The sequence below is a fragment of the Mytilus edulis genome, chromosome 10 (assembly GCF_963676685.1).
Source record: "Mytilus edulis chromosome 10, xbMytEdul2.2, whole genome shotgun sequence".
Taxonomy (NCBI): Eukaryota; Metazoa; Mollusca; class Bivalvia; order Mytilida; family Mytilidae; genus Mytilus; species Mytilus edulis.
The window spans coordinates 49,751,176-49,763,315 of NC_092353.1; the positions used below are offsets into that span (position 1 = coordinate 49,751,176).

Sequence of the window (12,140 nt, forward strand, 5' to 3'; positions counted from 1 at the left end):
ATACGTCCCGTCAAAATTTTGACGGGCGTATAAAAATAAATAATGAATATGATAGACCAGTGATAAAACCTACAAATTAATGTCTTTACCTTCCTTTCCAGGTCATTGAAATCAAATCACTGTCAAATTTGATAAAAGATACGTTTCTGATGGACTTACCCAGAGGTTGCACTTTTGTATGCAGATAGAAACACACTCCAGTTATTGACTACCATTATATCCCATAATACCACAATGGCTGCCTGCAAAATCAAAAAAGTATTAAAGACATGATGCAATCTACTGTGTTTTTCATAATAACTGTAACAAAAATGTACTGTTTTAAATTGAAAGAATTATGTTATTTAGGTTTTTTTTTTGTTTTTTTTTTACAGACTATATTTTTTTCTGACAGCAAAAAATCAATTCTAATGAATATCCATGAAGAAAAAATTGCTATGAGTATTTTTATTTGGGCTTGCAGTTATTAAAACAATGCACATCTGTCATAGTCAATTCTTGAAACTAGAAGCTCAATTTAGTTTATTGTACATTTTGTTATAAAATTATTTTTTGGGGTACTAAATCAGCTTTTATAGTAAAAATCACTAGGTGAGCTCAAACCCAAATCTTTAAATGGTCATTGGGTTTTTCTCATTGTTGAAGGCAGTATGATAGTGTATAATTGCTTTTAAAGCCTTACTTTCACTTCATTTGAAGTGTGGTGGATTGATGACTCATTGCCAAACTTACCACTTCTACTTATTTTTGAACAGATATATCATGTTAAGGAGGGGTATTTGCGAAAAATACCAGTCAAGAGAATGTTAAATTTCACGAGCCGTAAGGCAAGGGAAATTCATTCTCAAGACTGGTATTTTTCGCAAATACCCCTCAATAACATGATATATCTGTTTAATTACACCGAATGTTAATGTACTAAAACGCATTGATGATCGTGACGTTACAAGCGTCCAGTCGGATAGAGTATTTTTTGGCAAATACCACGGCAGAGAGGGTAAAAAAGGCATATCCTTTTAGCAAATACCCCGGCGGCGTTAAAAATGAACGATATTCATTTGATAACAGCAAATTGGTGAAAAATACACTGGCTATTAACCAATCAAAACCCCGGATTCTTACATAAGGTGTAATTATATATTATAATCCATTGCTGTATAAAAAATAAGTTAACTTACAGCAAAGTCATCAAAATTGTTGGCCCAGTATTCTAACTGCTGGTATGATCCACATTTGTATAGTAAGCCTCTACAAAGAAAAAAAGTTAACACATCTTTCATTCATACCAAAATAGGATAAGATATAGTATTATCATATGTGGGCAATGGAAATTGATAGCAATGAAAGTTGTAATTAAAATAAAATGTCACTCAACGCAATTTTAAAAATGCTTGAATCTGATGTACATTAGTTGTTGTTTGTTTATGTTATTAATTTATATGTGTTTTTCGATTTATATAGATTAGACCATTGGTTTTTCCGTTTGAATGGTTTTACACTAGTAATTGTGGGGCCCTTTATAGCTTGTTGTTCGGTGTGAGCCAAGACTCCGTGTTGAAGGCTGTACATTGACCTATTATGGTTTACTTTTATAAATTGTTATTTGGATGGAGAGTTGTCTCATTGGCACTCATACCACATCTTCCTATATCTATTGACATATGGTATACACAAGTCAATTTTGGGGCCCTTTATAGCTTTGTTAGGTGTGAGCAAAGGCTTAAATGGTTTAACACTTGTCCTTTTTGGGGGCCTTGATAGCTTGTTGTTCAGTGTGAGCTAAGGCTCTGTGTTATGGATCACACTTTGACATATAATGCTTGACTTTTGCAAATTGTGACTTGGATGGAGAGTTGTCTCATTGGCACTTATACAACATCTTCTTATATCTGTAGAAAAGTTGTCGTTCATTATTATCTATATATATATATATATATATCAGTAAAATATTGTTCAATAAACAGAAAATAGCATATGCTTTAGTAATGGTCATAATCTTCTAATATTAATGCAAAATTCTAAAATTTCATGAAAACCAATAGAATGTATCTATATTTTTTGTATATGGTGTCATCCTTACCTTGTAACTGTGGAATTAGGAGGGTTGTATTTTATGGACCCATTGAAGATCTCTATTCCCGCTATGGCAAATGAATAATATATCACCTGCAAGATATTATTTACAAGTTATTCATGTTACTCTGTTTGGATGTGTTACATCATTAAATTGTACTAAAGTTAAACATAATTGATTAAGTCATCAGTTCAGAAAATGATTTGCATGCTTTCCAAGTCATTGATCAGGAATTTAAGAAGTCATATACTGTATATACCAACAATTTGTTCCTCCATTTTTTTCAATAAGTTATAACAGTAAAAGGCAATTTGGTCCAAGTACACAGTTATTTCGTAGTGCATTTCTTTTAGACAATAAATGAAAGTTTAAAAAAATCCCACCTGCACTTTCTCGATAATATTTTTTACAGTGTGTTGGACTACTTTTGGGACAAATTATAGAAAACTTCATCGGCTCTAACTCAAAATATGGACAATTTCATATTAAGGGGGTCTTGAAATCTTATGACAGCTTCTGAAGTGCTAATTTTAAACCCTTTAAGTTTGACCAATCACTACTTTACTTTAAAATTCATGACCCAAATTTTTTTTACAGTGTTAATTCATCCCCCTCCTTGCTATGTGAGGCATAAAACATTAAGAAATACATTTGGAAGAGGTATAAAAAAATTTGACAAGTAACACACTGTCCGCACTTTGGACTTTATTCCTGGACAACAAAAATCAAAGAACGATAACTCTTGGACCGTTTACAACAAAAATCAAAGAACGATAACTCTCGGATCTTTTATGGGAAACTGATTCATTTTTTTTTATTGATGATCTAACAATTTGAACCAAGATGACAAATCAGAATTCGAAGCAATTGAAATACATTTCGTTAATATCTATATGATAAATAAAACTTACAATTAAAATACCAGCAAATGCTTTCATATTTTTTATCAAATCTACCAAAGTATTGACCACTATGGACATAGACTAAAAAAAGAAAAATATAAATATTATAAAATAATCAATACATATACTAATACTAATATTGGTCATGTGCATAAGAAAAAGATAAAGTTTTGACTTCAAATTCTATGGATTTTTAACCAAAGAAACCATGATTTTTCAGAAAGCTTTGTCTGTGAATATAAACACGAAATTGTTTGTCTCACTGTTATAACAGTTCATATACTTGCTTTTAAAAATTCCAATAAAAAATTGAAAATCGTCATAATTTCCATTTTGGGGAAATACTACAAACAGGTGGAGACATAGCTGAAGGATTTTGATCACTAATTCTTATCATAGGTACATTTCTTTTACTAACTGTGACTTGGATGGAGAGTTGACTCATGGGCACTCATATCACATCTTTTTATATCTATGAAAATATAAGCTTTTTATAACCATCACATCCAAACTCATATAAGTAATAACATATTTTCATTCAGTTGATCATTTCAATTCAATAATCATATTTATATGTAGTCAGCTACTAAATGTAAAGAGAAAGAGTTTATATATTTGCCAAATTACCTTTATTTGTGGTATAATTCTAAGTATTCTAGCCATAATGAGTATGTTTATAATTCTGACAACATTCCAGAGGGTGACAGAATCTTGAGGGACTATATCATCTCTACAAATAATAATAAGTAACATTATTCATAGAATAAAACAAGACTTAAACATAATCATCTAAAAGTACATACGGATCGTCTTTGTCCCCTTCACTCATCGGTACAAAAGTATGGTCATAGATTGCACTGAATGCATTTCAATTAAACATAAAAGCATAATAAATCATTCAGTACAGTATAACCTCACTCAAATATAAACTATTAGCAGAGTATGTGAAGAATAGTCTATATTTATCTTTCAATGACCTACTCAATGATATCAAAGCACTGCCAAGCAACAAATTATCAATTTTCAATGTGACTGTATGTAGACTTTAGCAAAACGACTAATTCTATATATCTAAAAATGCAAATTTTCCTCAATCTCGAAAATTGATACCCGCAAAAATAAATGAATCAACAGTATTCAAAACATATTCAGCTGGTGTTCAAGGCTTTAAACGTTGAATTTTACTTTAGTAAAACTTCTATCAATGTATGAGTTTATCAGTTTTAAAAATCCATGTCTGAAGTACAAAGTAGGCATTCCCGTTCTAATGGTTTTACACTAGTCATTTTTTGGGGGCCCTTTATAGCTTGTTGTTTGGTGTGAGCCAAGGCTCTGTGTTGAAGACTGTACTTTGACCTATAATGGTTTAATTTTACTGGTTGGGACTTGGATGGAGAGTTGTCTAATTGACCCTCATAATCCCATCTTCTTATAACTTATTATTTTTTATTGTGACCAAATTTATTGCCTTTGATTACCCTCTATCTACTCAATGTCTTTAGTTAAAAAATTAAATAGATTGATAATGGGATAAATGTCCATCAGCATTAGATTTATTTGGAGGCCAAGTCCTTTCAAAACTGCATCAAAACTACAATAAACTTGTGTGTACATTGTTTACAACTCTACCTACCCAGTTAATGGAAGCCCATATTCAGCAACAGAAAATATTTCTGTAACCTAAAAAGGAATAATAAAAAAGAATTTTCAAACACTAGTTTCTAATTTTGACAAGTATCAAAATACATTACAGTTTCTTATATTCAATTCCAATTTAAAACCTGTTAAATTAATGTTTAAATATATTGAAAATTTCCCATCGACCTACCAAAATACCTGAACTAATTCTCTACATCACAAACCTTCTCTGAGATTTGTAATATGGATTTGTATGGAACTTTGTAGTAACAAGCAAAATTATGTTATCACTTCTTTTATTAAATTTTTTCTTTTGAATATCTGGCAAATATGATGTTTTTTTAAAAGATTTTTCTTAAGATTTTTTTTATGGATGATATGCTATATTCTCTTGAAACAAGCTAGTTTTCAAAAGTCCCTGTTGACAAGGATGCTAATTGAGATTTGTGGTGAGTAGTACACTGACATCTTTGAAATTCTTACCACTAAAGCTACTGTAATTAAGCCATCGTAGATGTTGGATTTTTCAAAAATATATCTTCTCCATCCAAACATTACAAATTTTAAAACTTGTTCCAGGAGGTAGTATGTTACAAAACCAAAATTTACAATCTGAAAGTAGAAAATTTACAAGTTATTACATGAGTTTTACATTGTTATAAATATTTATAAATCTGTCTTCTGAAGAAATAACATAAAAATTGTGGTGCACACTGAGTAACCTGCATAGCAGGTTATTTAAAAGTGTGCATACAGTCATTTCTCATAATTTAATCATAAATTCAATTTTAAAGGACTTTTAAAAATCATGGAAAAAAAATTGATGACATCACAAGTCACATGACAAAATTAAGTCTTTAAACTGATAGACAAAAATCTTTCTGCCAATCAGAAAACATGTTACAGCCAAAATTAAATTATTTAAAATTTCTATTTTTCTTTTTAAGTACAAAATGCATATAACAAATAATAAAGGTAGCCCTAAATTTGTTATGCTAATGTATAAACTAAATAATATTTCATATATGATCTCAAGGATACAAACAGATGTACCCTTTTCAAAATTGTGTGAATTGATTTCATTGATTAAATTTAATCAAAAACTTTTAAAAACTTCAACAAAATATTTTTTGTTGCTTTGATTGAAGAATATGACATATATTAAGATTTTGAGATCTGGTATAGTTGCCAAGCATACAAAATCCAGCAAAGAGGGTGGTAAAGGGTTATTTTCGTGCAACATGTTTTGCCATTTTTATTTTGTGTGCAGCCTTGAAAAAGGTTCGTTATCTATTGTGTTTCGTGAAAACAATAGAAAGATCAACGTGCCAAAAATGTTTAGTTGTTTGTTCATCGTGAAATGGCAGTTTTGTTTTGCATTCTCCCGAGCAGATACCCTCCCTTTACGCCCCTCAGCAAACAACAAAGATCCTAGTCTGCATCAAAGACAAACTATTGAATTAAATTACCTATTTTTACTTTACTGTTTCAAGATAGTTTTAGAGAACTTTTGCGACTTCATTGAAACAAGATACCACAATTTAGCAAAGACATTTGAAAGTGTCATTAAACACCCACAAATAATCAAAACAAAATATATTGTTGTAAGCATTCTAATATTACAATACTTTATTTTCCCATAGTACTCTATAGTAACAACACTCCTCTTTTGGTCCCTATAAATATCTTGTAATACATCACATTCCAAAAAGACTCTGAGACCGCCATAGAAAAGTGAAGACTCAAGATAACAAGAGGCTCTCAAGAGCCTGAATCGCTCACCTTAAATTTTTGGCTTAAATCTTCCATGAATAATTATTTTGGGTTTTCAATTTATATAAATGGTTCTTCGATTCTGTCATATCTTCTTCAAAAGCAAAAACAAGAGTGGACACACTGAAATGTCTCGTTTGTTTCGTGTTCATAATATAATTTATGATGAAAGTATAAAAAAACATTGTATACCCCAAGCATTACATTATTGATGTTTACAGTTTATCTCTATCTATAATAATATTCATGATAATAACCAAAAACAACAAAATTTCCTTAAAATAACCAATTCAGAGGCAGCAACCTTACAATCGGTTGTCTGATTCATCTGAAAATTTCAGGGCAGATAGATCTTGACCTGATAAACCATTTAACCTCATGTCAGATTTGCTCTTAATGCTTTGGTTTTTGAGTTATAAGCCAAAAACTGATTCTACCCTTATGTTCTATTTTTAGCCATGGTGGCCATCTTGGTTAGTTGGCCGGGTCACCGGACTCAATTTTTAAACAAGATACCCCAATGATGATTGTTGCCAAGTTTGGTTCAATTTGGCCCAGTAGTTTTAGAGGAGAAAATTTTTGTAAAAGATGACTAAGATTTACGGAAAATGGTTAAAAATTGACTATAAAGGGCCATAACTCCTAAAGGGGTCAACTGACCATTTCAGTCATGTTGACTTATTTGTAAATCTTACTTTGCTGAACACTTTTGCTGTTTACAGTTTATCTCTATCTATAATAATATTCATGATAATAACCAAAAACAGCAAAATTTCCTTAAAATTACCAATTCAGGGGCAGCAACCTAACAACAGATTGTCTGATTCATCTGAAAATAGATAGATCTTGACCTGATAATCAATTTTACCCCATGTCAGATTTGCTCTAAATGCTTTGGTTTTTGAGTTATAAGCAAAAAACTGCATTTTACCCCTATGTTCTATTTTAGCCATGGCGGCCATGTTTTTTGATGAAATGGGAATTTAAACACAAACTTTATTCTAGATACCCTAGGAATCAATCAGATGAAGTTTGGTTTGAATTGGTTCAGTAGTTTCAGAGGAGAAGATCTTTGAAATAGTTTACGACGACGACGACGGACAAGTGAGCTAAAAACGACAAAATTTCCTTAAAATTACCAATTTAGAGCAGTAACCCAACCAGGAAATCTCCAATTCATCTGAAAATTTAGGGCAGATAGATCTTGACCCGATAAACAATTTTATCTCGTCAGATTTGCTCTAAATGCTTTGGTTTCAGAATTATAAGCCAAAATCTACATTTTACCCCTATGTTCTATTTTTAGCCATGGTGGCCATCTTGATTGGTTGATGATTCTGGCCAAGTTTGGTTAAATTTGGCCCAGTAGTTTCAGAGGAGAAGATTTTTGTAAAAGTTAACAGACGACGACGAAGATGACGATGAGGGACGCCAAGTGATGAGAAAAGCTCACTTGGCCCTTTGGTCCAGGTGAGCTAAAAATTGAAGAAGAATAAGACGATGCAGAATAACATAAGCGTAACTTAAAATTTTGCTTTACTTAACCTTTTAAACTTTAATTTTGTTGTTTCAAAACATTGTTTTTTAAAGTAAATACATCATCCTTACAACTATAAGGAACATTTCACAGAAAGAGTTTTGAAAACATTACAAATGAAAAGAAGAACATTACCGGTACATCGAATAAGTTATATTTAACTGCAATAGCTTTATAAAGGTATGTTTATATTAAGTTAACAGATGGCTTTTAAGAGAGATTCATATATTTGTAAATGAAAGAAGAAAAGGCAAATTGAGTACCTTCAGATAAAGCAGAAAACTAAACTGACCATCTTCCTTCTTAGGAACATAAATTTTGACATTCTATTTGATGCTGACAGTGTTTGATATAAAAATGATGTGAATTATGTAATTATAGATTATCCTTGATCATCTCAACAAGATTGATTTTCTCGCTATTTTACCCATGACGACGTTGTCAATTGCATGTCAATTTCATTAGCAATGCCACATGCTCCCTTAGTTTCTTGCGATAATTGTCATATCACACGACTCCGTTTTCATATCACTCAGCTCAGCTGAGAAAGAAAATTTGACTTTCTGTCAGTTAGATGAAAGTAAAATTTCGTAAAATAGCGATAATGTAAAATATTGTTGTTTTCCTTAAAAAAAATCAGTACATTAAGATGTAAACCTAATCAAATAGCTGTATACAAAAATAAACAACATTAGCACAGTAAATTCAGAAATTTTTGAAAAAATTAACAAAAATGCAATAATCATTGTTGCAGTTTTTAGAAACACTGCATACTCATGTAAGAAAGAAAATTAAAAAATATAAAATACAAATATAACAATTTTCATTTTTGCAGTTACTATATATTGCGTCACAATTTTTGCAACATAAAATATAAATTGTTTTTTACCATACATTATACAAATTTTATGCTTTTCCAGAACCCTATCTTAGCTATAAGAATAAAAGGCAGTCTTCCATATAAATATTTTGTATAATATTCAGTATAATAAGTCAGCAAGAAAAACAATCCAAATCATACAATTGTATGACCATGAAATGCTTTTGAAAAGAAATTATGATTAACTGCAAATGTTATATTTTGAAGCAAGTTCATGTATTACCCCTAGACTGATTATCTGAAATAATGTTTTTTGGTTAAATAAAATACCCAGAAAATTAAAAACAATACCAAATTTCTTTCATTTTATAAAGGTAAAAATTGAATATATAAATTTACTTTCTAAGATCCTGCAAACATATCTAATAAGAAATTAAGGCATACTATTCAGTTATTTGATTATCAAAAATATAAAAAAAAACAAGTAAACTTTTCACAGAAAACATCTGATAGGTTTTCAAAAAATGTAGTTTCACTAGACAATTTCTGCAGAAGTTTTGCTATTTAAGTTTTACTTTCAGATTCATAATGTTGATAAACTATATGTTGATTTATTTTCGAAGATCTGTAAATTAGAGCATTGAATGCTGTGTGATTTTTTTAATTGACCAAAAGGAATGTGACCATCACATTTCCAGCAAGAAGCACTTTCAGTCGCTTTTGTTCCTATATAAGAGGATAAATTACCATCTGCCTTTGTTACTATTTAAAAAAAAGATAAATCATTGTTACTGTATAAACAATAAATTATTATCTCCCATTTTGTTATAACTATAAAAGATAAACTATTATCTCTCTATGTTCCTACATGTATTATAAAAGATAAATATAGATTATTACATTGATACAAGTGGATTATCGGATTTATCCAATCGAGATAGTTAAATTATCAATTTTAAAGTCAGAGCCTCGGCAAGGACTTTAAAATTTATAATTTAACTATCGAGATTGGATAAATCCGATAATCCACACGTTACTATGTAATAAATAATCTGTTTCTCTAATGATTAAAAGATAAACTTCCTTTTTTCTAAACCAAAATCCCCTTTGAGAGCCTTCCACTTTCCACGAAGTTGTCAATTTCATTAACACCTGTTAGAACATTTTGATCATTTCAGGGAGCTGAGAAAGGTTATGACCCTTTGACTCAGTCAATCATCTTCTGAGATCACTGGCAACCACAAGTTGATTAAATTTTTTTATACAATGGGTTCGGAAAGGGATATTTTTCCATAGAATTAGATAAATTATTATCTCCCTCTGTTACAATTATATAAAAGATCAATTGTTATCTAATCCAGTGACTAATACTTACATTTAAGACAGATTTGCTGTAATTGAAGGATTTATCATATTGCGTAGCTAACTCAACCTGCAACATTAATATAGATAAATGTATTTTCCCTTACTCTTCAAAAAAGAGAAATCAAGAGGACAATAAAATAAGAAAAATTTAAAAATTAAAAAAAATAGATTCTTGAAGTGTTAATTTTTTTTTCTCCTAGTTTGAATTCAGTTATAATAAACAACAGCTGACAAATATAAAATCAACATGTTCTGACCCATTTGAACACTTATGATATCATTATGACATCATTTGGAAATAACTTTTTACCTTCTCTTTAATAATTTTTGCTTCAAATGATCTTGTTGTATATCTTTAGATTAGAAAATTATGATAAAATGTTATAAAACTGACTTACTGTAATGACAAATACATTGACCACAGCTACCAAATTACCGAAGTAGGTAAAAAATCTGTGAGCAACACATTTCTGTAAAAATCTCATAACAGGATGTCCAAACCATCTTATTGCTGGTCTCTGTTAAATGAAAATAAAATATGAAAGCTGAAGAAATACATTATGTCCCTGCTTTCTTGCAGATGGTATAGACCTTTGAGAAGATAGAAATGATCTGCCGAGTTTAGAAACGATTAAATTTAATATGACTTTTAAAATAATATAATGGTGGCAAAAACATTACAGGAATTTGTTTTTTAGAATCTAAAGGGCTATTGGTAATCTCATTGTTCAAAATGAAAATAATGTTAGGTCAGTGGTGAAATTTCTTTTGTTTATCACGTTTTAAACCAATCACAATGGTTTGGTTTTGATTTTGATCTTTTAACGCCACTTTTAAGCACTGCATATAGACTATTTCGTGTCAGCCAGTGTTAAGTGGTGGCGGAAGCCGGAGTGCCTGGAGAAAACCACAGACCTTCGATAGGGAAACTGACAATCCTAGTCAATTAAGATTGGAGTAGAGTGCACCTCAACGAGGGGGGTTCGAACTATCAACCTCTATGTTGACTGGCTAGTGATTACAGTAGTAACTATGTTCTTGAGTATAATATTGTAGCCAAGAAACTCCTTCAAAAGCACAGAAAATTAGTAAATCTACAAAGAATGGACATTGGTTAATAAAATATTTTTTATATTCAATGTAAGAAAGTATGCTAGAAATTATTACCATTTTAAAACAAATAGCTGTTACAATATCCTCTTAATAACATAAGAAAATTCTAGAATATCTGGGCCAGAGCAAAGAAAATGTTCAACAACAAACAAGGTGAAAAAAGGTGAAAAAAAGTTTTATTCTGGGCTCATTTCAGCCTTTTGAACTGTTTTATTTACAATTGTCATTTGCACAAAACCTTTTTTAACAAAGATTATTGTGTACAAATTTCAGAATGATAAGTCAACCAGAACATAAGTATGCACACACAACATTTCACAAGCTGAGTTTACATTTTGTGCAAATCCAGCATACCTTTTGTTTACAATGACTGAAATTTGTCACAACTTAACTGGCAAGGAACTATATGTGTATGGTATGGCAATATATAATATCTTCTGATCAGTGCATACATTTTGTTTCCATCTTTTGTCTTATGAAATTTGAAAAAAATCATTTTGTAATTTAAAGTACTTGCATTTTTAGAGAACTTCTCTGATTGTATGACATCAACACAGTCTTGGAATGCTTGGAAATTCAATTGTTGGTTAACTTGTTTTAAATCAATTTCCTGTAAAACAAAAACAAATATGCAAAAAACCTTACAATAAAGCTAAACATATTTAGAAGTATATTATTTAGATGATAGTCAAAATTTGCTAACAATGGAAATTTCAGGGGAAATAACTCCAAAATATATTGTTCAATTTTTCTAAAAAGTGATAGATCTTGATATTATCATATTAGCCACAAAAAAAGTGCATTTTACACTTAAGTTTTCTATTTTTAGCAACAGTGTCCATGTTTGTTGGTGGATAAATACCCTGGAAATTATTTAAAGCTAGATTCCCTAAGGAATATTCAGGTAAAATGTGGTGA

The 12,140-nt window shown here is 30.3% G+C and overlaps 1 protein-coding gene across 2 annotated transcripts in view; it reads right to left on the reverse strand.

The window, feature by feature from the left end:
• Window positions 1-12,140, reverse strand: part of LOC139491399 (two pore channel protein 2-like) — a 34,463-nt gene that overhangs the window by 4,380 nt on the left and 17,943 nt on the right. For both annotated transcript variants that reach the window (XR_011656535.1, XM_071279070.1), the window contains exons 14-23: window positions 11,740-11,832; window positions 10,508-10,627; window positions 10,120-10,176; window positions 5,098-5,226; window positions 4,610-4,656; window positions 3,604-3,706; window positions 2,986-3,057; window positions 2,081-2,166; window positions 1,179-1,248; window positions 160-242 (exon numbers count right to left, since the gene is read on the reverse strand). Coding sequence is in view for 1 of the 2 variants with exons in the window: in XM_071279070.1 (XP_071135171.1) it covers window positions 160-242; window positions 1,179-1,248; window positions 2,081-2,166; window positions 2,986-3,057; window positions 3,604-3,706; window positions 4,610-4,656; window positions 5,098-5,226; window positions 10,120-10,176; window positions 10,508-10,627; window positions 11,740-11,832 (860 nt within the window). In the remaining variant the exon portion in view is untranslated. The remainder of the gene's footprint in view (window positions 1-159; window positions 243-1,178; window positions 1,249-2,080; window positions 2,167-2,985; window positions 3,058-3,603; window positions 3,707-4,609; window positions 4,657-5,097; window positions 5,227-10,119; window positions 10,177-10,507; window positions 10,628-11,739; window positions 11,833-12,140) is intronic.